Here is a 27,171-nt window from a genome sequence, read left to right as displayed (position 1 = left end):
CATGAGTTAATTTACATTGCTGTGTGCAAATACGTATTTATCTCAAATGCGTATCAAACCTATCTCTCATTTATGTAGCTGAGTATTAATGGCAATACTTAAATAAAACTTCGATTCGAGAGTTTATCCTACTAATATTATAAATGTGAAAGTGTGGATGTTTGTTATTTGGATGAAATTCGGCATGCATGTAGCCTTTGACATGGAAAAGAATATTATTCATAAGATCTTTTATTCCGATTCCTTAAGTAGTTCCCGGGAGAAAATTGAAAATTGTTTACTAGCTAAGCCGCGGGCAGACAGATACTGTCCATGCCGATCTCTGAAATAGTTAAGATTAAAAATTGTTAACTAGCGAAGCTTTCGATAAAAGTATTAGTATCCTACTTACACTAAAAGTAGGAATGTCTTCAGATGTGGAGAAGACATGTTGTGCCAACCACATAAAGTGGAATCGGGCCCGAGGTCCACACACCGGTATAGTTTATCCTATTTTTTATTAATTTAATTTCTATTAATAAGGATGAAATCATTATTCTCTCTTGAATATATTAAATATGTGAAAAAATGATACATAGGTTTTAATTTATAGATAAAATACATCAAGTATTAATCGAGTAGCAAACGCCATTTTATTGCGAAGAGAGTGTCTCTACAGTCTGGCAAAACTAATGTTTATACTGCCCGCTACATGCGGACGCGGAGAAAATGTCAGAAATATCGCAACTGGACGCGCGCCAACTTCTTGTAATAAGTGCACATGATTCTGTGATACTCAGCGAAATGGTGCTCATGATATCTGATGCAGCATTGTGCGGTGTACCCTCGTCCTAGCACTAAACCAGATCATAGTTCAAAATTCAAGGTCTTATTGACTTTTTTTAAGACAGCGCACTGTCGCATGCATTTGGTGCATTATAGAGGGAAACTTCTATGAATTTTGAGATTTTTTAAGAATTTTTTTAAGCAACGTTGACCCAAGTCAATAACTAAAAGTTTGAGCGTCTATAGAGGTCCAATTTCTTTGTGTGGTAAACATTTATTCCGACACTGGGGACGTGACCGACTGTCGACAGTAGGTACGTACTCTTGTAGGCACGGATGAAAGGCCTATATATACCTAACTCAGTCATCCATTCAGTAACAGATTTGGGCTCTGAAATGGGAACGTATAAGTTAGCCTGATAAGCTGATTGAAACGCGTAATTGATTCGGCAAAAATCATAATATTGTATTAATTCAAACGCGCGTGCGCGCAAAGTTTTGCGGAAGACTCGAAAGGTCGTGTAAGTTTATTTTACAAATTGATTGCGGAATAGGAGAGCGGCCAAGTGGCGACTGCAGCGTGTAAATTTAGTCTGGACATTGACTTTCGTAGCTGCACATTTTCACACGGAGAGAGTCTATGAAATTAGCAAACATTTTGGCCACAGTTGAAAAATTAAATTTCGTCATTGTCATCATCATCATCACTTCAACCGATTGACGTCCAACGCTGGACATAGAAATTTTTTGCAGAGTTCCAAAATCCACGGTCTTGTGCCGCTTGTTTCCAAAGGCTCCCAGCGACTCGTTTGATGTCGCGTGTCCACCTCGTTGGGGCCGACCAACGCTGCGTTAACCGGTGCGGGGTCATTTCATTACTTTGCGAAACTCCATGTGACATACTATGAAAATTAAACTTTCCGCAAATTCAGATTCTTCTGCTTTTCGCGGAGTATAGCAAATAAAGCTTAATATTCATAGTATCGCCATTTCAGCGGGCCCCAATCACGGGTCGATCGGTTCTGCGAGCTATGTGCCCCGCCCATTGCCATTTCAGCTTCACGAATCTCATATGTCAGTAACTCTAGTTCTTATGATATGATCACGTAGAGATACTCTTAGCATAGCTCTCTCCGTCGCCTGCTGAGTGACTCTGGGCTTTCTTATAAGCCCTCTTAAGATAATGTAATAATGAGGTAGAAATGAGGATCAGATATACTCTCTTATTTTTAAATGTTAGTCTGTTTTTCTGTCACGTTTGGTATTTTAATTTTGATTTAAGTGTCCTTCAACCTTCGTACAGGCTACAGCTGCATGTACAGAATAATGTTCCTACGTTGTACAGAACGTTACAATAAAATAATCTATTCTACTGCTACACTTACCTGTTTAATTACCACCTTCCCAGTGGGCTTCTCAGTAACATAGTTCTGCATACCGGCCATCAGCACAGTGGCGCCCAGGAACTTGTTGAGCAGAGCACGCGCCTCCGTGTCGGCGCTGCTGTCACCGTCTTCAATAACTGCGCCCAAATTATTCTTATGAAGGGGGTTGGATGATGGAACTCATTTTCAATATGTGTATCTGTGTCAACTTAGCGCTCAAACTGAGTCAACTAGTACATTTCAAACGTATGTATTAAAATACATCTGGAGTACAGTGCTTAATCGAAATGATTCTTGATTAGACTTATTAATAAAGACACTTCGCAGGGCATGCAAGGAGCACGTCTTACAACATGCCGCCCTGTGTCCATCAATCAGGATTTTGGCGGGTCTCGCTAAAACACCCAGTTCGCTTCGTTTGGCTTCTTCTAATAATAAAAATTAAGTTTGTTTTTTTAGACAAAAAAGTCGTTATATATCACACTATTATATACTTTGAAATTCGAGAAAACAGAATTATAGCGCAGACAGGCGATGCGTCGCGATGGGTCGGGATATATTGATACGAACGAAAGTTTGAGTGCGGAACAAAATGTACTTATCAGAATTGTACGCGGACGAAATTGTGGGGAATTCCTTGTGTAGAAAATACGTATGCTAACTCAATTTAAAAGCTTCGCTTAGCTAGTGTTGAGCCTAAAAATGTTTCATACCTATATCAGCATTTTTCATCCTCGTAAGAATGTCTTGCACACCGGTGACCTTGCTCGAGCTGTCCAGGAAGGAGCGCTCCTGCATGCGGCCGTGCGAGCGCGTGCTGGTGGTGGTGGAGGTGGTGCGCACGCCGTCGTCCACCTGCTCTGTGGTGGTGGTGGTGACCACGTCGTCCGCGGAGGCCAGGCTGTGCTCGCTGTCGCTGCGCGCGAGTCCTTTATAAATAAAATAAATATACTATACACACATCAGCATCTAGCCCCAAAGTAAGCTTGTGTTATGGGTAGTAAGATTACTGATGAACACTTTTATGAATAATATACATTATATACATAAATACTTAAAATAAACAGATAATGGGTGTTTATCATTGAAAACACTATATCACAAAAACATTTTCCAGTTGTAGGAATCCAACCCACAGCTATAAACTCAGAAAGCAGGGTCGCTGGCCGCTACGCCAATTGGCCGTAAATAAATTTTTTCTTCGTTTTTCCCCGGAATATAACAATTGTTAGAACATGGCTAATATTTTGTTATAACACTACAAGTTATCCCTTGACTGCAATCTCACTTGGTATTTACACTAAAAGGTTAGCCCGCTACCTCCTTAGACTACATCATAACATACCAGGTTAGATTGCAATAGACAACTAGTAGTGCGATAAATAAAATGCAAGATTAATATCAGCATCATCATATCATATCAACCCATTATCGGCCCACTACAGGAAACGGGTCTCCTCCCACAATGAGTTGGGTTAAGGCTGTAGCCCACCACGCTGGCCCAGTGCGGATTGGTGGGTAGTGCTGATTGATGTTTTTTGGTATCAATCATATTTTTCTTTAGTCTATAGCTGTTATTTGAAGCATCAATTTTATTGATGGACTAATTAACTAGGAAATCTAGACAATTTCTTATTTTGAGATTTCCCGGGAAATTAGCAAGCTTGGTGCGGTAAACCAACTAACCGGCATGAGTGGAAGAGTCGCTTGAGATGCTGTCCTTCATGGTGGACGTGCGCAGGATCAGGCCGGCCTTGGGGTACGTCACGCGTTCAGACTTCGACGTCTCACCTTCGAGAATTCATAAACATATTGATGAGTGGTTATATTTTCGATACAAGTTACTGATAGCATCGAGGACCAATTTACCATTAATAATAATAAGCTTTCGTTTGGTTTAGATAAGGGTCGGATACGAAACAGCGCTCACTTTGGAGCCTGCCCGCCGGTTGCTAGGGCATTCATTTTTTTAAGCATGTTAAGAATTAAAAAAAAATGAAAATCAATGAATCATACAAATTAAAAAATAATAAGTATTATTGACATTGTACTGATTGCAGATGAAACATCTCAAATTTTTAAGACTGACAGGAGTAAAGATAACTCTGAAGATGCTATGTCGCATGTGTCGCACTGGTTTACAATCAACAAAGTTGTTGTCTGTACTGTACTTTTACTGACAAATTAACCTTAACTAATGTAAAGGAAATTGATAAAAATATAATGATAGATGGAGAATCCCTACAGACCCTGGAGACCTCCACAGTTTTTCTGGACATGACCTTGGATAAAAAGTTACAGTGGGGTGCCCATATAGATACACTAACGAGTAAACTAAGCTCGACTGCCTAAGCAGTCAGGAAAATTAGACAGATTACTGAAGTTGAAATAGCTAGGCTTGTTTATTTTGTGTACTTTCATAGTGTGATGTCCTACAGGATCTTGTTATGGAGCACAGCTGATATGCTGATACCGAAACTATATTAATATTACAGAAAAGAGCTGTACGATCAATAAATAAACTTAAATCACGCGAATCCCTCAGGTTTTAGTGTTGGGTTAATTATTATCATCACGGGTAATAATTTAACATGCTCTCCGAATCACGAGAGTTTCCACCATCAATTTCTTGTCGCATGAGCGTCGAGTGCGGAGACGATTTGAATAGACGAGTTGAATTCGCCTCGCCTCACTGATCATCACTAATAGATTTTCTATATATTCTTGACAAACAAGAATAGCAAGCAAATCGACGACTTGCACGTTTGCTCTACGACTATTGCAGGTATGAAAGCTATTGAATAACTGAGAATGCGAAACAATCGCGCAAAAAATATCAGTTACGATTAGCGGACCGAGCACAAGTTTTAATATTTTTTTTGCGTTTTAGCGTGTTCTGGGATCATACATAAATGATTAATGGTTCATACCTACAAATACCCAATCTGAGTAGCCGTGAAGGTAATATAGGCTCTGTTTTAAAATCCCGTTGCCTTGGTCATTTCCGGGACAAGATATAGATATAAGAGACTGGACAAATTTCATAAAGACCAGGGCTGCAGCAGCAGACACATTTTCGCATAAGTATTATTAATATAGATAATTAAATAGGTACTCACTTGCACTTTTAATGTACTTCTCGGTAAGTGATTTCACGGAACTTTGCCTGACTGTTTTTCGTTCGTCAAGTCGTTTCTCCGTTCGCTCCGTCTTCTCATTCCCTCTCCTTCCAACAGTCTCCATCTCGACCCTCGTCTCTGGTTTCTCTTGCAATTTCTTGTTCTGTTTATTATCCTTTGTTTCAGTTTTCCTGTCCTTCAAGACACGTCTTTCGTAATCATTAGTGTTTTTACGATTGTTTGATTCAATGCGTTCTGTTCTATTCTCCGCGTATCTATCTTCGACGACAGAGTCTATATTGACAGCATTCTCTTCTTGTGTGTACAGAAGTTCTCTTCTATCCTCGGGATTGGATCCGCTTGTGAACGTGCTCTCGGTTATGCGGCGGTGGCTGTGCGTAAACTGATCAAGAGCGGCGCGTTCTTCTTTCTGTTCAAACAGAATATACACAGAATTATAACGAATTTTCAATTATTTAAAATCTCTAGTTTATAAGGAATATATTTTCAAGCACTACTGATATGACTCAGCGTGGAAAAGCAACTGGCATTCTTGGTAAGTTGATACCATTCAATGAGCACCATTCGAATATTAATTAGTTTAACTTCTAGTTAGAGTGGATTGTGATCCTTTACTGTACTGACTACTGTCATTGAATTTGATTAAATATACACGATATCTACCAAAATGTTTCATTTTCTGTTGCCAGTAAGTTATATAAAATAAACTGTGAATTACTTGCACTAAATAAAAGTATAATTATTTTATATTATAATTATTGTATGTAAAAATGTCGAGGTCTTGGGTTAAAGCCAGCCCGCAATGGGGCAGCATGGTGGCTCAATGAGCATAGAGACACGGAATTAAGAACATCCAGAAACCGTGTAAATGACTTATTGAAGCATCAAAAACCACACCAATATAGTAGTGTTTCTCGGTTAGGCAGTTAGTTACTTCACTCCATTTAGCAATTGACAGTAATTATTTTACCTCTAATGTTCTAAAAGTTTACCGTAAAATGGGTAAAATGGGAAAAGTTTGTGAGCTAGCAACATTACGCGGGTGTGAAGTGAGAATTCCGTGGGGCGTTTTCACTGTTTTTGGATACAATGCACTGCATGCAATAATGGCTGATTGAGTACAAAACACCTTCTCCTATAAGAGACGAGTCCTGTGCCCAGCAATGCGACATAAGTAGCCTTAGATAATGATAAGGGTTATCACAACATCTTATCAAGATTTAAAATTAAAACAAAACATAATGCATCACATTATTACAATCTGGTTATAGCGCCCTCACAGGCTTCCATTTCAAATGTAAACATTAGATTGACATTATTTTTTGAAAAAATATAATAATTATGTAATTGTAATGGACTTGTAATTGAATAAATAAATAAATAAAATATTATTGCCTTGCGTTTGATTTTCGCTTATGAAATAGGTAGATAATTTTAAAACAAATGTCATTCTATACCATCATCTCATCAGCGCATTTCTAAAATTAAATAACAAAATACTTTGTTGTTGAAATCATAATGATAATTAATAACTATAATTATTGTAGCAAGAAATCAAAGCAAATAAGTCTAAATTAAAGATTGCTAATAAAATAACGACAGGGGCTTACGTTATTAACTGCGCTTAAAGTTGTACCAGTATCACCGCCGAACTTCTTCGTCGTAGTAATCGCCGCCAGACCATGGAGGATCCTCGAGGGTTTTTCTCCCTGGGTCTGGAGTAGCTTTTCTAAATCCTGGGGCTCCGTGGAGTATGCTGTCACCGACACGGTGCCTTCTGGCTCGCTTCCGTTGCGCGAGTGGAACTCTTGGCGAATAACAGTGCCTTTCACTGTCAGATTAGTAATAAAAATGTTAGCCAACCTTTTATATAAAAAGGTATTGTTATCGGGACGCTGTACTTACAAACTGTTCCGGTACCGGAATTAAATAAACTTTGTTTTCTATTTACGTTACTTAATAACTTATTAATAATATGTATATTAGAATTTACTGTACTAAACAAGTTGACAGTTAAAACTTAATCTCTTGAATGTAGTACAAGCAGTCAGCTGCACAAATATTATTAGAGTGATAATGCGTGATTCACTGAATAATATCCTAACATCTTTACGTAAAAATAAACAAAATGTGTACGTGTCTGCCCGTATTTTTTTTTATCTGCCTGTTTGTCTGGGCGGTAGCGTTTCAGTTATTTAAACGGGACTTTCTCAAGAATAATATAAAGAATATTGGACTGGACTTTAAAAGTAAGTAGACTACGAATTACCGCCGGATAGACTAAACCAATTCTATGACGGGAATTTTCAGAAAGGCTGTCAAGATTACTTAATGATTATTTTATGTCATGGGAAACGGGTTATATATTAGAACAAAGGTAACATATAAATGATCAACTAGTCACAATATTTAGCCAGCAGACCGATGGCTTGCGATGGATAATATACATACTCGGAGATAAATGCTATACTGAGCTCTACATTAAAATAAAATATTTGGTTCTTATCAATTCACAATTTTTTGAGCACTTCCGAACTCACAATTTTATATTCTACTAGCTGTCTCCCGCGAATTCGTTTATTTTTGTTCTTAAAACGTGCCGTAGGAACAGTTGGTTTTGAAGATGTGTGGCATTCAATTTAGGTGTCGGTCATCCAGTTACTTTATTTTTAAGTCTGATAAAAATATCAGGAATTTGGTAGATATTTTTTTTATTTGGTTTTGGTTCAAATTTTTTACTTCATATATGTCCCCATTTTATCAAGTCAAGATATTTTAAGTCATAAGATTCAGATCAGTTTATAAGAGGGATCTTGGAAAAATCGAGGAAACTGTATAATATTTTGGGCCTATAGCGATTTGAGTATTTTATTAAATAGCTAGTCCATTGTCTTTCGGAAAGCATAATTTTGATAAGTGAAACTGATGATGAGACCACAGTTGGCCACCGGTACTACACAATACTAAGGATGAAAAGGATTCCGATTAGATTATAGTACATGGTGCTGATGGTGAAGGGTCGGGAGAACTCCTCAACCATTAACGCCCAGAAATACAGGGGAAGTCGGTGCCAAATAAAATGTAGTAAAATAGTAGATAGGCACTAATACGAAAAAGGAACGGTAAACAAAGTTCAGTAATTTTAACTTGGCATCGACTTAAAAATGTTGCGAGTATAAATATTTATTTATGTAAGTCGGTTTTTTTTTCAAAAGAAAATCAGGTGTAGTTTTTTAAGAACTTATATTAAATATACTACGACAATACAAACTTCGCCATCTAGCTCCAAAGTAAGAGTAGTTTGTGTTATGGGTAAGTCTCTAAAAAGAACTGTTTTGTTGTTAGGTTTAGTACTAAAAGTATTTGAACTATCGCAAGTTTAAAAAATTTTACTTCGTAAATAAACTTCTAAATTAAATATAAAAAAGTGTTTTACTGAAAGAATGAATACTCCAATGCTAATGTGACCCACTTTTGTTGCTCCTGGCGGCTATTTAATAAAATTTTAGAACGGTGCTATTGTGACTTAACTGTGATAGTTAGATGTTTTTTTCTCGCGGACTTTTTTGTAGGTAATATAATTAGTACTTTAATCATTTAGTAAAAACGTAATTATTATGTATCATCAATAGTTTTCTCAGAGTACGCGAAGTAAGAAGAGGAAGAAGAAGATATTATTTCGTGATTGTTCATCGTTCTTTTGATAAGCAAATGGTTAAAATTGATCATTTATTTCGGAGCCTAATGGGCGCAAAATAAACAAACAAAATAATCTTTCCTCTGCGTGAATTAAATTAAATTAAATTTGATTTTCATTTGATATTCATTCATTAGTATAGACGTAGTTATAATATAATCATACCTTGATAATTTGACGCTCCATTTCTCAGCGCCTTGATACCAAATAAAGGTCTGCCATCTGCGTCCAAAGGACCCGGTCCGTAGCTGGATGTAATAACATCAAGTGGTTTTGAAATAATTTTAGATGGACTTGTAGAGCGATATTTAGGTTTTTCAGGCTCAACTTTCTTGGCGCTAAAAGTTCGAGTTTCAGATGTTATCTTCTTTAAGTTTCTATTCGTGACCCACGAAGGTTTCTCCTCTGGTTTCTGTTTAGGAGGTATCTTTTTCTCGATCTCGTACACAGTTTTTACTGTAGTTTCCTTTTTGCTTTTAGTAGAGTCGGACTTCTGACGGCCCAACGTGGTATTTAGTCGATCGGGGCTCTTCTGTGTATGACGTTCAAGATTACGTACTCCAGCAGGGCTGTGGGTTCTGTGATCGGGACTTGAAATGCTACGATCAGGGCTTGGTACTTTACGATCTGGACTGTGTGCTTTGCGGTCTGGACTATGAATTTTACGGCTTGGACTATAAGCTTTACGCTCAGGACTGTCGCCTTTACGAACTTGCCCGTGAGTATTGCTTACCGGGGTTTGTGGTTTACGGTCAGGGCTGTGTGCTTTTCGTTCAGGGCTGAATCTTTTTTCTTCTAAGTCAACTTTTTTTTGAGGGGGTGGACTTTCGCTTTCAAGGATACTCCTTTGAGGTGACGGTGATCTCTTTCCGTTAATATAAATCGTTTCAATGTTATCTTTTGAAGATGTACGTTCGGTTATATTCTTAGATGTGGTTTTAGAGTATTTAGTTTCAATATGCCGACTTTCGACCCTTTGTGATGTCTGCTGATCTACCGGTGCCTTTTTCACTTTTACATTGGAAATGTTATTTTGCTCTGTTTCATTAAGTCCAACTTTTTTCATATAAGCAGAAGCGTACTCACTAAAACGATTTGATTTTGGCTTGGGCGTTGCAGTCTTTGTTGGTGAAACAGGTCTTGTTTTTTTATCAGGACTAGATGGCCTGAGTGGACTTTTAGATTTAGTAGGCGCTTTTGGAGCTAACTTGTTTGGACTATGTGACCTGATATCCTTGACATGACTAGTTACTGTAGTTTCTTTGGCATGCCCATTTAGCATTGGCTTATTTTCTTTCGGATGACTATGTTCGGATGTCAAAGGCATTTGTGGAGGCTGTTTTGCACTTAAGTCTGCCGTTGCAGACTTTTGTGAGAAATGCTTAGGATGTCTTTCAGGTGAGTGTTGATGATGTGCTGGCTTGATAGAGCGCTCAGGTGACTTATGTTGACTTTGTCGTTCAGGCGACCTAATTTTAGTTGTTTTAGTAGCAGTCTGTTTATTTCTCGTAAGAGTGTTTAAATTAACATGTTCGCTTTCCGTTTTCTTTCGTGCCACACGTATTTGTGCTCTTATTCGTCTCCTCTGCTCATATCCCACGACTTTTTCCAACTGAAAATGAAAATAAATTATTATTATTATTATAATAAATACAATAAATTTAAGATTTAATTTAGATTAAAATTTTACACTGACCATTTGTTCCAGGAGGTCTAAGTCAAAGATATCCTCTATGCAGGGTTGATAGTGCTCGACACTACTGCGACGGCGCTCGTTACTAACAGTTGTTCTCTCGATACTTGTTCTGCGAAGTTCAACACCAAACTTTCCACTTCCACGTCTGCTACTGACATCAATTTCATCTGTAACTTTAGTTTCTTCCTTCAGTTGACTAGTTTTGGTTGGTTTTTGATAACCTGGCATCTTTTCTTGAGCTTTTTCAGATTTCGCGAGATTTGGTCTTGCTTGAGTTGGTAGGTCAGCCGAAGAAGTAGCAGTGGTTATAGCAGTTGAAGTTTCTTTTACTTTATATGGGGACCTAGATCTAATACTATCAGGCGACTGCGGTCTGAAACGAGTGGGACTGCTTCGCGGTTTATCATCTTGAGTTTCTGAAGCATTGTATTTTAAAGAAACCTTTTGAGAAACTAATGTATGTTCCACGTCATCACATTTTGGAATATCGTTATCGATAGAGGGTCGCCGAGTATTAACAGCAATTGTTTTTGGAGTCTTCTGTGTGAAACTTGTATCAGGCGTCTTTTTAGTTTTGATATTAAGTACTTCCTTAGGTTTAGGTTCTTCTTTAGTTTTAGGTGCAGTAACAGAACCAATATTTTCAAACAATGCCTTTGCCTTTTTTACTGCCTCACTACTACGTAATGTAGTTATTTTAGTAGTTGAAGTTTTATCAGACAGTTTAGTAGTGGAACTGGTCACATCCTTAATTTTTGCACTCGACGAAGCGGTTTCCTTTGCAAATGAATTTTGTCTTAAATTTGAGTTATATTTTGTCTCAAGTGTATTTTCAATATCTTCAATGATATTTTCATTTTCAGTATTATTATTTTGATTTTCAACAATTTTTTTCATTATCTTTTCATGTTGCTCTCTTATTTTCTTTTCTTTTTCCTCACTTTCGAGTGTTTCGTTTAAAAATTGTTCTGCAGTTTTTACAAATTTATTAACTTTATCTGAAACACTGAGTAAACAATCATCACTTTTTAAAGCATCATCTACACTACTTAAATCTGGACGCTCTATCTTTTGAACAGGTTTTGTTTTGGTACTTTTTACATTCTCAGCTGTTTCAATGAACAGGTGAGCTTTGTCATTGACACTTAATTTTGTATAATCATCTTGATAGGTGGTATGTTTATCATATTCCTCTACGATATTACGAGAAGGACTTTTTTCTTTTGTTTCAATCGGTCCTTTAGCAAACTTGTTTACTTTTTCAGAGACGGAAAGTAAACAGTGGTCTGATTTTAAATTTTCATCAATAAAATCTGTATGTATTTTTCGTTCTGTGTCTTTGAATCGAGTGGTATCTTCTTTTTTTTTACCTTTCTCAACGTTAGTATTAAATTTAGATACTTTATCATTTAAACTAAGAAGACATTCATCTTTGTCTTTAAAATCATCTATACTCATTTTTTTAACAAAGAGCTCATCATCTTCATTTATTTCTACAATATCATCGACTATTGACTCGGTTTCATGGATGGTTTGATGAGTTCGGCTATGAAAGTCATCATCGGGTTCATTCACTTCGTCGGGAAATCTGGGTGTACCGACATCTTCTGAAAAACCAACGGGTGTTGGACATATACGATCTGGAGAGTTTTCACGGGATGATTTGGCTTGCTGAACATCAATTATAACGTCGTCTTCATCTGTGGATGTATTGAGAGCAGTTGCGGATTTTGGTTTGTTTGTTGGTAATTTTGTTTGTGAATCTTTAGGTGAACATCTGTTATATTTCGTAGTCAAAGTTGGATTTTTAGTTACTTTATCATTTACTTGAATTTCAGGTTTAGATCTTATTCTTTGAGGTGAAGTCTTTTTAGTTCTTAATGAAATTTCACTGGCTGTCCGCGTAACTTTAATCTCTACGTCCTTTTTTACATTGTCCTTAGTACCTTTTGGTGCAACTGTTTTTTTGGGCTCTTGTTCTTTACTTACAGACCCTTGAGTAATTTTATTCGAGGAAACTTTATTTATTGATGATTTAATAAAACTAGATTGTTTGATTGTAGTATTAAGCTTCTTTACATCAACTGTAGTAGATTTTTCTGTTTTTGTCGGTGAAGTCACATTCGGTGATGGTTTACGGATATGAGAAGGAACATTGTCTCTTGGTTTTATACCACTTACTTTGGTTACCTGTGGAGATTGTGGCCTATCAGTTGGTGATTGGGGTTTTTTAGGAGAAATACTTCTAGATTGAGCCGGGGATATATTGGATGACTTTTTCGTTGGTGACACATTTCTCGATGGTGGTCTTATTGCATTTTTTTGATCTCTAACTTTGTCACTACTTTGTTTTTCAGTAGAGGTTATAGTTTCATTTTCAGTAGTAGTGTCTCTTGTTATCTGGGTTTTTATATTTTCCGAAACAACTTCTTTCTTTAGCAGAGAAGTCGATTTAAGTGGACTCTTCTTATCGGTTCGAGATTTTTCAGAGCGGTTCGGAGAAAGATTTCTTGGTGATTTTTGTGCTCTATCCAAGTCTTCTGTTTCTTTCTCAGAAACAATGAAATCAGTATTATATTCAGAGTTCTTAGTAAGAATTGTGGTGTTACAAGCCCTTGTTTCAATATTTTTTAGAGGACTAGCTTTTTCTGATGGGATTTTGCGTGAAGGTTTAAGTGAAGTTGCACTCGGTATATAATCTGTTTCGTCTTCAATAACATCAATTGCATCTTTTACATGGGCTCTATGGTCAGTTTCAGTGGTATATTGCATATCAGATTTTATAATGGAAACATCAGGGTTGGTTTGCTTCATAGAAAGACTTGGCGAACTCTCTGATGTTGAAGATTTAATATTTGACTTCGGAAATGTTTCTGGCGATTGTCGTGTTGGACTTTCGTGGTGTCTCTGTGGTTCATTTTTGGGGATTTCAGTGCAAATATCTACAGGAGTTGTCTGAGAATCATCAACAGAAGTAATAAGTTGTTTGTCTTTCTGCTTAGAAGATTCATATGTGCTCAAGCTTGGTGTTAAATTTTTCATATTAGGTGTACTACCAGGGCTACTATCTATTCTAGGTACGTGCGGCATATGATTATTAGGTTCACTAGGTTTGTTTTTAATTATTTCACGTGTTGGTGATGATTTTGTACTGTCAGTTCTGGTATTCTTTATGAAACTGCGTTTATCTTCGTAAGGTAAAGTAATGTCTTGCAGTTTTGTGGGTGATGAATCTCTGGATGAAGTTTTAATCTTATTAGTGACAGAAGAATCAGTGATATTACTTAAACTTATAGTAGTTTGATTGATATTTTCAGTTTCTTGAGATAAGAAGTCATTCCTGTTTGTTGTTTCAGTTATTTTATTATTATTTTTTATGACCAACAAGCTTTCTCCTGGTGATGGGCTTCTACAAGGCGAGACACTTGGTGAACTGACCGTAGTTTCTAAGTTTTTAGTACTCGTAATGTTTTTCTTTGACACGGATTCGGTTTCAGTCGTGTCTTTTTCAATCATGCCTAAGATTTTTCGGCATCTTTCTTCGTATGTTTCACGTCGTTCAAAAGGTGGTTTAATTTTTACTGGTTTATCTTTGTCTTCTTTGGGTTGGTCCTTTATTTGAACTTTATGTTCTGTGAATTCTTTAGTTTCTATATTTGGCGAAATATTAAAACTTGAAGGAGGTTTTTCAGTTGGTGATGTTTGGGTGATAGATGATTTTTTTAACGAACTTTTTCTGGGAAGAGTTTCTTTAGTAGGACGCTTTTCTGGAGATGGCGATCTGCAAGGCATCTTTGGTGATGGTGTGCCTTTAATATAGCTATCATTTGGTTGTTCGTGAGACTGAAATTCAGTATTAAGATCTTGTTCATCTAAGTCTGTTACGATTGTTTTATCAGCTGCAGGTGATTTGTAGTAAACAAAACCACTTACAGAAGTAGTTGGTGAACTTAGTCCAGATGAAGGAGCCTCATCAAGATTTTTAGGTTTTCTAGTAGGACTAGTAGATGGAGTGATAAGCTGTCTTGGCCGTTCCTTTGGCGTCGTTTTATTAATATCTTCCTTAGTTTTTTCGGTACTTATAAAGTCAGACGTGAGCTTGTACTTACTATCCGTTCTTAAAGATTTGACTGGCGAAGTACTATTTCTTAAAGATTTATTTGTTGGTGTCAGAGAAGGTTTAAGAGTAACAGAATGAGTTTTAACTTTTAACTGTTCTGTAGATTTATCTGTAATAGATGCACTATGTTTGATTTCTTCTTCATATGTATTGCTTTTTCGATCATAAGTACAAAGTTTTGATGGTGATGGTTCTTTACTGTGACATGTGTTCACTGTTTCAGGAGCATGCATACGTTCAGAAAATTGACTTGTTTTTGAAAGTGTTGGAATGTCATCAACAGATTTATTTACAGGTTCAGATTTTTCAAGACCGTCTTTTGTTGGTGATCTTTTACGGTCAGGAGAATCTGGAAGTTTCTTGGCTTTATTTTCTGTTACGGTAGGGTGAGTATCTTTGACTGGGCTATATCTATTCTTACTTGGTAAAGACGGTCGTTTTTGAGGGTAACTATCCGGTGAATAATCATCGGGACTTTCCTCTTCGGGTGAAATGTTTCTCATTGGTGTTTGCTTAGAACGAAGAAAGTCTTCGTTTAAACCTCTTTGAACTACTGGACTTGATTTTGATGGAGAAGAGGGTCTTTTTTTAGAATAGATATCAGGACTAGGTGAATCATGATGGGCCAACTGATGTGATTCCGTCATGTCACGTTTATTGTTAAAATTTTCCGACGAAAATTCGTCATTAGTCGGTTTCTGGATAGTATGGACTAGATCGTTGTCACTGCGAGAATACATTTTTGTTTCTTCGTCAATAAATGTATAGTGTTCATCTGAGACCTTATTAATAGTACTTTTAGATTTTTGCTCAGAAGTTTTAGAGTGTAGCTGTTTTGTAGGTGATAATCTACTGGATAACTTAAAGTCATCGCTTAATTTGCTGGTAGCAGTTGGTTTCATATAACCAGGTTCTTCATAAGTTGTGTCTTCTTGCCCTGTGCTTACATTTCTAGTTGGCGATAAGTTCTTAATATTCCTTTGCAGAGGCTCAGTTAAACTTCTTGTCGGAGAAACAGATTTAGGGTATTTGTAGTCCGAGTCATCTGATTTAAACAATTCTCGCTGTACATCCGATTTTATTCGATCGGGGCTACGTTGTTTAGGTGAAGTCGAGCGTAATTTGGTGATATCTACTGATCTTCCATCCACTGGACTAGAGTTCCACCTCTGGGGAGTTGTTGTTTTTTCAATGCTTTTGGTAGGAGACCTTGGATTATCGAAGATGTTTGGTTTATTTTCTGGACTTGAACTAGGCCTAGAGCGGTGCGGTGTTTTTTCTGAGCTTGGACTCAGCCTTGGTCGACGAGTTTCTTGAGAACGCTCTTCAGAACTACTATGTGTGTCTATCTTAGATTCCGTAACAAAGGTAGATTGAATGGAACATTTATTAGAAATAACATTTCGAGATGGAGAATGTCTGTCGAATTTATTCGGACTACCGCCTCGACTCGTTGGTTTCTTAATAGTCTTATCAGGACTTTCTCCTCGGCTGAAAGGTTTTTTGTAAACCTTATCAGGGCTTTCACCCCGACTCACCGGTTTTCTAAAAGACTTGTCAGGACTGTCACCTCGACTTAGCGGCGTTCTGTAAGACTTGTCAGGACTTTCACCTCGACTTGACGGCTTTCTGTAAAACTTATCAGGACTTTCACCTCGACTTAACGGTTTCCTGTAAGTCTTATCAGGGCTAACACTGCTTCTTAAAGAAGATGTGCTTGACTTAAAAGTTTTACTTCCTGGAGATGAAGCCCTTGTCGATGGCTTAGTTGGAGTGTCAGAACGAAGAGTACTAGCCCATGCCTGATGAGCAGGGCTTAAGTCATTGCTTATTTTTCTTTGAGTAAAATCAGTCTGGTATGTTGATTGATATTGATCAGTATTCGTAGTCTTTTCTACAACGATGTTTCCACGAGTATTATCATGTACACGTTCGTCAGTATCTTTTTGCGAAAGAGACTCATCGATATAACGATGTCTAATTTTTTCCTCATCACTCGTTGTGGTCACTTCTCGACGGTTGGTTTCTTTAACATTAACTTCATGCGTACGCTGTTTTTTATATTGGTCCATGGTTTGTTCATAGTCATCATTTTTATTTAACAAATTATCTTTTTTTGTTATGTAGTCATAGTCATCAACAGTAGTATGAGATTCCACCTTCCGCTGGTTTTCGATATTTTTTTCATGCTCATCAATTTTATTTTCAGAATAGATTTGGTTTTTTTTAAAATCATTGTCATCAATTATCTTTTGGGAATCTACAATATTCTTTCTGGCATCAATTGATTCGTGAATAGTTTTCGAAGTCTCATTAACCTGGGATCGTTTTTGTGACGTTTCATAAGATTTATTCTCGGTCCTAGTTTGGTATTGTTCTGAGCGACTAGTTTGAACTGAAGGAGCGCGGAACTCACGGCGAGTACTAGTTACCCTTGTACCGTCTGGCAGACACCTTGTTTCCACTATAACTTTAGTATTATCATCTGGGTAGTCTACTTTCCTGGAAACTAATTCCCCTTGACTAAAATCATTCTTTAAATTTTGATCATATTCAGTAGTATTCTGTTTTGTATACTTCTGGGAAGTCACTTCATCATTGCGATTAGTGTTGTAGGACTTTCGTGAAGGTTCGTCGTAGTCATCATAAGTTTGATATGGCACTGCTTCGTGGGTAGAAGAAACTTTTTCGAACTTCGATGTGGAGGTCGATGAACTAGTCGTTGATGAGGAATGCTCCCCATCTTTGGTCTTGCGCACGACTTGCTCATGAGCTGCAGTGTTGGAAACGTTCTCATTACGTTTGAGACTAGTTTTACCATCGTCGTAATCAGTGGTAGCTTGTTTGTTGAAGTCCACCGCTGTGAATTGACCTTGACCACCATCGACGTCGTATCTACCTTCTATATTAGCGTGGACTGACTTTACTTGAGTGCGCCCACCATCTGTCGTTTTGTTTTCTGATTCTACATTCCACCCAGCGTTGGAAAGGTCCTTGAGATCTGGAAATGAATTTTGAATATGTAATTGCGGATTTAATGATCTTTTTTCGGTTACTGGTTAATATGCGTTAGTGTTGTTAGACTAGAGAGTCTGAGGCAGTAGGCACCTTGGCCGCGGTACGTGAACTCCTTGGTGGGGGAGCTCGCATCCCGAACCTCCTTGCTTTTCATTGATTGGAAGTTCTGGTCGGCAAACGATTTGACGTGGCCTTGCGTTGTAAACTCACAACCTGTTGAAAGGGGTCAAAAGAGCTAACTTTTTAAACACAAATTTTACAGAATTAAAACTTTGGTCATATTTCGTGCGCATTTTGGTCGGTGTATGCCTGACCATTCTTAAACTCGTATCCAGTAATGTGCACTGTTGTCATGTCACGGAAAAAACAGTAAGGTTTGAGATTAGTCGGGAAACAGCCAAACCGCGCCTGAGTAAAGGCAAATTGTTGCTTATCGCATAATGATATGAGGCAATAAGTATGTAAATTGTAGATAATCAAGAATTTAATTTATAAACGTATAGGTACAAGTTTCCGCGTATTATAATGTAAAACAAACGATGCTTGATCCCAATCCCTATATCTATCCCTACCCCTATCCCTTCTTCCCTACTAATATTATAAATGTGAATGTAAGTTTGTTTGTTACGCTTTCACGCAAAAACTAACTAACCGATCCTCATGAAACTTTGTACACATATGCTTGGAAGTGTTAGAAGTAATATAGGATACTTTTTATCGCGACATTAAGCTCGGTTCCTTTGGGAGTGGGGATGAGTGTTTGGCGATTTTACACCATAACTCCGACAAATTATAACCGATTTAAATAATTGTTTTTGTACTAAAGAATAATATGCGTTTAATTTTGCCCAAACTGTGGTTGGAGATAGAGGACAGAACTCTTCAGCGGACAACAGCAAACTCCTCGTGTAAGGCTTAGCGATACTGAATACTTTAATTTTTTTTAGATCTACAACTAAATTTATGACACATGAAAAAACAAAATCAAACGCAAAGCAAAACTGCGATTATTTATATAAAAGAGTAACTTTATAGAAAAAAAAAATGTTTGTACGCATACTCGTTCTTCGAAGGCATACAGCTGATTACTGTTTGTAAAAGTTACTTTTTGAGCTGTCATAATTACTTTTTTTGGATTTTTTTTCGTCCAAAATAAACCCTTGACTGCTGTCTCACCTGGTGGTGATGATGCAATCTAAGATAGCCCGCTATCTTAACCTGTGGTGGCAATATTATTAAACCCACAGCACTGATCGGTTTCTACGCGACATCGCGATCTCTGTTTTGACATGAACGAGATGTCTTTTTGGTAGGATTGTAAGTAACTAGCCACGGCCGAATATTTTCGGACCAGACCAAAATAGCTACAAGTTGAAGGATGTTCTTAAGGGGCTATCCTAAGTCCTTTTACTTGAATTTACTTATTTTTTATTTTATACTGTGCAGGTGTGTGGCTTTTGAAAGTGATTTTTTTGGAACGATTAATTATAGTATTTTTACTGAGGCATATTTCGGTTGGTGTTGTTCCGACTAGTTTTGATCCTTTTGTGGTCCTTAGTCAATCCTTCGCGTGACGCCGGTTAGAAACGAGTTTGACATACACCGAACAAAAAACTGCCAGCACGTGACAATACTTGTCTATAGTATTATGAGTAGCTATAGGTGGTATAAAGGCTCTATAGCAGTACCTTTGGCGTTGTCGCCGGGTTCCGGCGAGTAGAGGTTGCGCAGCCGCTCCTCCCGCAGCCTATACATGTGCGCACGGATTTCCTTCTTTCGCGAAAAGTCCTCTGTTTGCTGCCACTGTTAAAGATCACAGGATTTAAATATCCAACTTAATTGATTTATAAATTACAAAAGATTTAAAACTAAATTTTTCGTGGTTAATCAACATTTCTTAAATATAGTTCAACGGGTGCATACCATCGTGGTCACGACGGGACCACGATCCCTGAAACTGGGTCGAAATATCGACAAATCCCAAAATATTATTATGGTATGTACCCGTTGAACTAGATTTAAGAAATAAATTACAACATATTGAACTAGGAAGTTGAGTGCCAAGTGGAGGTTCTCTTAAACGTTTACTAATTCCTTCGCGTTAATATAAATATGGCATCGAAGAAGAAGCGCCATCTACTAGCAATACTGGCAAACCGCACTGACACTAGATGTCGCTCTGTAGGTAGAAAATCTAACACGAGGCACATTGATTGCAGGTGATTTGCTGTTGTCCATTGATTGGATGATTTCGAACTTATAATACTTACGCTTTGATATAGATCTTTTAGTATCGAACTCTGCTATAGTTCTGTAAGCGGACTTCAAGTGGACACTAGTCTATCGTATAGTTATAGGTATACTAGTACGGATAGTTGCCCTACGTAGGTGCTTTTGAAAAGTATTTTCACAGATAATGTCAATTACAAAGTTCATCAGTATCTATCATTAAATCGTATGACTTTACTCCCGCTGACTGAGGGTAATTTGTCAGTAAACAATAAAATAAACAGGCAAATGCGAGCCGGACTCAAGAGTTCCGAAGAGTTTCGTACCATCAACGGCAAAACACATGCCTGTTGAATGGGAGCCCACGTAAATATTTATTATACACAGATTTTTAGTAAACGTAGTTATAACGGAAACAGAAATACTTAAATCATTAAACAATTATGGTTCATGAGATACAGAATAGTGACAGATGGACAGACATGCAGATAGACGGGCATCTCTCAGTTTTAGAGAACCCTAAAAATATATATAAAATTGCAAAAACCCACCATGCGTCGCAGCACGTCCTCGTCGCGGATCAGGGAGACGTCTCCCTCAGACATACTGGAAATAAAGAATAAACCAATAAGTTACAATAAAGTGTGAATGACCATAATTCTGGGCAAATAAGCCTTATTAACAGTTGCCCGCGTTAATTACTGTTTTTACAAATCCCCTGGGAACTGATTGTTTTCCTGGGATACAAGTTGCTAAGTTAGGGCGTGAAGGACAAACAAACAAAAAAATTTCGCATTCATAAAAAAGTAAGAATAAATGCGCACGCGTGTTAGTTGGCGCTTTTGATCAAGCTGTAACTGAGTAGCGAATTTACGTTTTTTTGCGTATATCTATATCCCGGAAAAAGACACACTTTGTAGTGAAGGATAGGATCGTTATATATATGGCAGAATAAAAATATAACAGGAGCATATCGCTGCAGGTTTTTTTAAATCGAATGACCGCTAAACGCTAAAATGGATTAACGGATTTACTATTTCATCTGTTGGGTTCGTCGTCGTCGTAATACTAAAAATATATTATAAAAAGATAAACCTAAATATTTTACCTAAATTTTTATTCCATGCAGCAACTTGTGGATATTTAAAATTAAACGGGGAAGTACGAGTAGATACAGACAATAGGTATAATCGAAAACTACATGTGAGTGAAGCCAGGCAGATCTAGCTTTGTTTTTATAAACATTCAATAGAACCAGGAGTCGGATGAATTCCATGATGTAAATGGGCATTACCTTTCTAAGTTCAATTTGCTAAAACCAAATCCGCCAAAATACGTTTCTCGATTTTTTTTATGAAACACATTAAAAAAATCTTAGCTTAAAACTACATACTTTTATAACATTAAGTATCTTATGTAGATAAAAATACAATTTAAAAGCAGGTTAAAGTGTAAAAAAATGGTATGTAAGTGGAACACAGGCATCTCTATATGGCGCCAAATAACGTCACTTGAATTGCTTGTCTTAATTGAAACAATTTGATCTGAGACGGTTCTGATTTACTCTCTGTTCTGTTAATAAAGATACAATTAGCTGTCTGGCACGCAGTTAGGTACATAAGAAGTGTTCCTGCTAAAATAATATAACAAAAGTTTCTTCTTTGAAACAAAGTTCTCAAAAAAAATAGCAAATGAATCGAATAATATTTCTGGAATATTTATTATTGGTGTTTTATAAACACACACAAAATATACGGAAAATATATATTTTAATGTGAATGTTAAGAAAAAGACCGGTTGGTCTTTTTCTTTGGTTTTTGGTTATTAAGGATGGTTTCAGGTATAAAATCGAATTTTAATCGAGATTCCATGAGGTATTATAAGTATTATAATTATATTCTCACATCATAAAGGTCACACCTTTTAAACCAATTAAATCTTAGGAAGTCTCTCCAGAAACGAAACCTAAGCAAAACGTAAATAGTTAATTAAACGCACGCAAAAAAAAAAGTCTAAGCTGTGATTCTTGAATAACAATGATTGATCAACCTAGCTTTGAAGTATATTAAGATGATAACAACCGATAAGATAAAGAATACCCAGCTAAGTTTGTTTTGGAGTGGAGCTTTTAGAATTATTAAGCCCATTCGAAAACTTCTTTCAAGTCCGAGTCAATGCAAAAAATTATATTAAGTATGTACTAATGTTCTTTTTTTACATTTAAATACAGAAGTGATTCCTCTGAAGACGCGCATTGCCCATTACGAAATCGGGTTATGATTTGACGACCACTTCTTTCTCTCAGTTCTAAAGAGGATGCCCATAAAGTTTTATTTATAAATCGCATTCTATGCCTTTCTAGGTTGAATTGGGCGACCATATGGCGCCGAGCTGGGCACGCCATTCTCGCCGCCCCGCCGCCCTTGTCCTGCACAACACAGCCTTACATGGTAGCGTTCTTGCATATCTCGCTGTATGGACGTGCGAGCGCGGGACAAGGATTTTGAACAGCTGGCTTTTTATTTTGCAAGTTTCCTTGACTTGGATATCGAGTCATGTCGCGTGACTATATCTCAAAATATTTCAAAACGAGAGAATAAAGAAAACTATATCAAATTAAGAAGAAAATTATGATCATGTTCTCGCCCTTATTCCATAAGGGCGTCCAACTTGTCAGCCTTGAACCGCGGTGCCGTGACTCACCGAATGCCGACCATGGGCCACGGAGCAACCAGCGATGCATTGTTTACATTTATGCGTAACAGGACCACGCCTCCACGCCCGAGGGGTCAAATTTAATGCACCCAGAAAACCGATGCATAAAAATAATCAAGAGAATGATGCTCGAGATGGTTTTCTAACTCACAAGCTATGTCGGTCCTTGTGTATAGTGTTTTTTTATATCTATCCTGGAGTAAAATTTTAAAAAGGTGGAGTTTATAATATTATGTATAATGTACGTTGTATAATGTCCGATGAACACATTTCCGTGTAAAACAGACATATCTGTACATTATATTATATTTTCTATTTATATTAACTAGCTGAAACCAACCACACGAGGGCACCTGGCGGCTCTATTCGTTCTCCTATAAAAATATAATATTTCCTCCAGTAAGGCTAGCTTGCGCGCCACGAGAGAGTAGACGACATACCTCTATTTCTATATAAAAAAGAAGTACGGGTAGAGATAATAATCTTGTGGCGTGCATGATATCTCTAATTTACCTATTTTTGATCAAGAAAAGTACACAAAAATGTAAATAACGACATATTGCTTATTCTGGACCCTTCTGTACATAGCATTATCTATGATGAAATTTGAGACGTTGAACTAATTACGTAAGTAGGTAATTAAGTACGAGAGATGTAACTTGTTTTGTTTGTTTGTTCTTACGACTTATTGCCTTGCGGCCGGCATTGAGTGACCATTTAGGTTATGTGCCCTTAGTAAGAAATTACGTTACTCGAATGAGCGACAACGTCAGGATAATTAATAGGACTTGTTTTAAGTGTATCCAGTCGAAGCGCATTACAATGTTACCGTCAGTTCATTGTATTATCAATTATTAACGATCCTAGACTAAAAACATTTTAGATACCCAACAATTTTTGCATCAAATTTTAAATGACGTCTATTAATTATATATTTTTTGTGACATATGATATGTATTAATAATATGTGTTTTCTAGCCGATATTAAGCATATACTGTAGCTATCTTTTATGCCATTATTGCCTAGATGAGATCGCTATGTAGCAATAGGGTAGTTAATTCAATTCAATTCAATTTTATTTATTATCTGATGCCACCTGCATGTAATAATAATAATTTCTTCTTGAAAGATATTTACATTTACAATTACATTAATAACAAATTTTGTTTAGCTACAAACATAAGAAAATGACTCGCAACAAACCAGATGACAGACATAGCTAGAATAAATATATAATATGTGTGTGGTAACGTCGCCTAGTTGCGAAAATGGATTGCAACGTTGATACAATTCAGTAACTGGATCGAGTTAGATGTGTAGGTTTGAATTTGGTTTTTACCTTTCCATCGTGCCTCGTAGAACACGTTAAGTCTTCAGTCCTGGTCAGTTATTAGCAGCTTAATCGTATGATTATAGTATATGATTTTTTGTCTTTTAAACATTAAATTTATATTATGTTTGGCGCTACCATTATTGGTTCGATATTCGAAAACTATCGACGTTTGCGGGGTATGCAATCACGTACTAAGAAATGCGTAAATGAGTGGTAATTTAAAAAAGTTACCGCTGGTTTCTCGAACGCTGATCATTCATTAAATTAAATCAAGTCGATGTTACTTTCGAAATTGGTTTTCCAACAGGGCTATTCGTTAACAAATAACATTAGATTAACATAAGATTTGTCGATGAAATTAATGTCAAAGTGATCATTAGGTTCTGTCTCACCCTAATCAATGCCGTGACCGGGTGATGAAAAATTATCTTACCATGTTATATTTTAATGCATTGCACTGAGACCTGTCACCGTAACTTTTTACATTTTAATTACCACAACAGGCATTTGTTAAACGTTGAAATTCATTGCTTTGTACAATGACAGCTAAGTTAGTTGACCGTCGATTTGAACTTGGACTGACATCACTTCTTAAGAAAAACTAAACCGATCTAATAAATTTATATTCCAGCAAGCTTAAAGTGTTTACGGGTAATCAATGGTGAACGCGACCGCTTTCACTATCCTTCGCACATGGTTATTACCAATGAGGTCTCGACCGATCACAAGTACCCACACGTACTGAGTTTCGATTCCAGGCACGATCGCACTTACACGATGGCGGAATGCTCTCCGGATATGGGAATTCGGAACAACCATGGAAAACGTAAATAAACGTAAAGAGATCCGATGGTTACCAATGAGAGCGATCGCTTTCTACTAATGTCGCTTTCTAAGGAAACAAACTTAGCATGTTTAGCTGGGATGAGTAGTGGAGCTTTTTGTGGCAGAGCTCGTCCGGGAAAGTAGTACCGCCATGCTTATATCTGCCACAAATCAGCGTTGTTGCAATGCTGTGTTCCCGTCTGAAAGGCATGGTTGATGGTGTACAGGCTCCTGAGGCTCAACATCTACGCATCTGGTTGATGGAGACCGGGCGACACTTTGGAACACGTGTTCCGTGCCAAGTGTTGCTCTGGCATGGTTTTCCACATCACAATCGGGAGGCCCATCTGCTTAGTACGTTGCTCGAAGTTTTTAGGTAAGTTATGTGTTTTTTCCGTTAAAAAATTGCCAGTACCAGCCCGGAGTTACGAAATAAGTGGTGACTACCCCCGTGCCACGGAAAGCACATTGAGCCGTTTCCGGTTAATATCACTAACTTGTACCGTAGTCGTTAAAGCCCACCAACCCGCATTGGAGAAGCATGGTACTCGGTAGGTCTACGCTCTAAAACCATGTCGCCAGTGCCCAGCAGTACAGCGTTAGTGTGCTACAATACTGTTTTCATCATCATCACCTTCACAGAGTTACAAAACCCACCCACAACGCTGTTCCAATGTGGATTGCAGCATGGTTAGCATGGGCAGGAGACAATTATATGCCCGGGGAAAGAATACAAATTTATCTTCTCCCACAGCTTTGTCAACTCGCAGTGCATTGGTGCACAAGTGGAAATAATATCGAATACCTAACCTATATATATATATATATATGTGTGAGTAATAATAATCGGGGGTGAGTTCTCCTATTCCTAAGAAGCGGCGATAGCTTAGTGGTAATGGCTTCTGTTTCTCGTTGGAGGTGCCGAGTTCGAATCCTAACACTCTAATTTTTCTAAGTTATGTGCATTTTAAACAATTAAAATATCACTTGCTTCAACGTTCACAGTGTGGAATCCACCAATCCGCACTGCGTCAGCGTTGTGGACTACGGCCTAAACCCTCAATGTGGGAGGAGACCCGTGCGCGGTAGTGGGCCGGTACTCGGTTGATGTGATGAAGCGGAGATTAGATAAGCTGTCTAGAGCGAGGCGATGGTGTCTTCGAATTACGAGAATAGTTTAGCGTAGTCGGTCATCTAAGCTGAGCGCCTAAGCGCAGAGTTATTTATCTAAAATTATCTCTTCTCTCCTGCGCTTTGGTGGAAAAAGAGCTATTAGAGCGCCCTTGCCTAGAAGACGCCTATTCACTCTTGATTTTGAGGTACTCATATCGTAGATACTGGGGAAAATGGAAGTACGAAGGGCATTCCGGATCCTTGCGGTGCGAATCAGAAACGAAGATGCAAAGCGCTTCGTACGCGTCGCGTAGAAGTGCATAAAACCAAGCATACAATTGCTACGCTATTGTACTGAACTTAAATAAGACTTCGTGTAAATAGGAGATGGGATGCACATTTATAATCGCGTCTAAAAAAGCCAAACAATCCTTAACCTTTTCAGATTTAATTCCATCCTACTTCCCATCCCACAAGAAAAATATCCCTGACGTGCCATAAATCACACTTTAAGTTTACGACTTGTCTTGATAAAGGATTGAACAAAAACGGCTCGTAAACACCTACGGCGTAAATGTGGCAGTTTATTCTATTGCACCGTAAATCCTTGTCGGCATTACGTCAGCGACACAGACAAACAGATTATGATATTAAATAAGAATAGTCAATGATATCACTCGTTTACCTGAAACGTGATCATACGAGGCGAAATCATTTAGAAACAGACTAGCTATTTGCAACGGCTTCGTCCGAGTTTACCTATAACACAAGCACGACTACGGTGAGATATTGTAATGGGCTATGTATGTGCTGAAAAAGCTGAAGAGGTTGTTTTTTTTTTTGGTTTTAAAATATGTATTTTGACGTTTAGGACGTGACGCGACGCGGCAGGTACTAGAATAAAAGATTGTATGGGACGAAACTTATCAGTTGAACGCAGATGTCGATAGAGAGGGAAAAATAAATAAATAAAATATATAATAGTAACCATTTTTGTTGATATTGTGGTGGCTGGTGCTTCGTTGGTCCAATGGTTAGTACGTTCGTCAACTAGGGATCAGAAGGTGCTGGATTCAGTTCGCGGGCCAGGCCAACAATTATTTAGTAATAGGGTTTTCTGTTAAAAATGCGCAG

General features: G+C 37.5%; 1 protein-coding gene across 7 annotated transcripts in view; it reads right to left on the bottom strand.

Annotated features, from left to right (window-relative positions):
- Positions 1-27,171, bottom strand: part of LOC120628842 — a 98,004-nt gene that overhangs the window by 38,284 nt on the left and 32,549 nt on the right. For 6 of the 7 annotated variants that reach the window (XM_039897473.1, XM_039897479.1, XM_039897476.1 and 3 more), the window contains exons 2-11: positions 20,602-20,656; positions 19,510-19,624; positions 17,912-18,034; positions 10,684-17,804; positions 9,153-10,599; positions 6,901-7,121; positions 5,270-5,699; positions 3,837-3,941; positions 2,864-3,079; positions 2,151-2,287 (exon numbers count right to left, since the gene is read on the bottom strand). In XM_039897473.1, the coding sequence (XP_039753407.1) occupies positions 2,151-2,287; positions 2,864-3,079; positions 3,837-3,941; positions 5,270-5,699; positions 6,901-7,121; positions 9,153-10,599; positions 10,684-17,804; positions 17,912-18,034; positions 19,510-19,624; positions 20,602-20,655 (9,969 nt within the window). In that variant the 5' untranslated portion in view covers position 20,656. The remainder of the gene's footprint in view (positions 1-2,150; positions 2,288-2,863; positions 3,080-3,836; positions 3,942-5,269; positions 5,700-6,900; positions 7,122-9,152; positions 10,600-10,683; positions 17,805-17,911; positions 18,035-19,509; positions 19,625-20,601; positions 20,657-27,171) is intronic. The other variant, XM_039897475.1, reaches the window with a different exon arrangement.

Source organism: Pararge aegeria, chromosome 13, assembly GCF_905163445.1.
Source record: "Pararge aegeria chromosome 13, ilParAegt1.1, whole genome shotgun sequence".
In the NCBI taxonomy this organism is placed as follows: Eukaryota; Metazoa; Arthropoda; class Insecta; order Lepidoptera; family Nymphalidae; genus Pararge; species Pararge aegeria.
The sequence above is the reverse complement of the archived record's forward strand: the minus strand, read 5'-3'. Positions and strand labels throughout refer to the sequence as shown.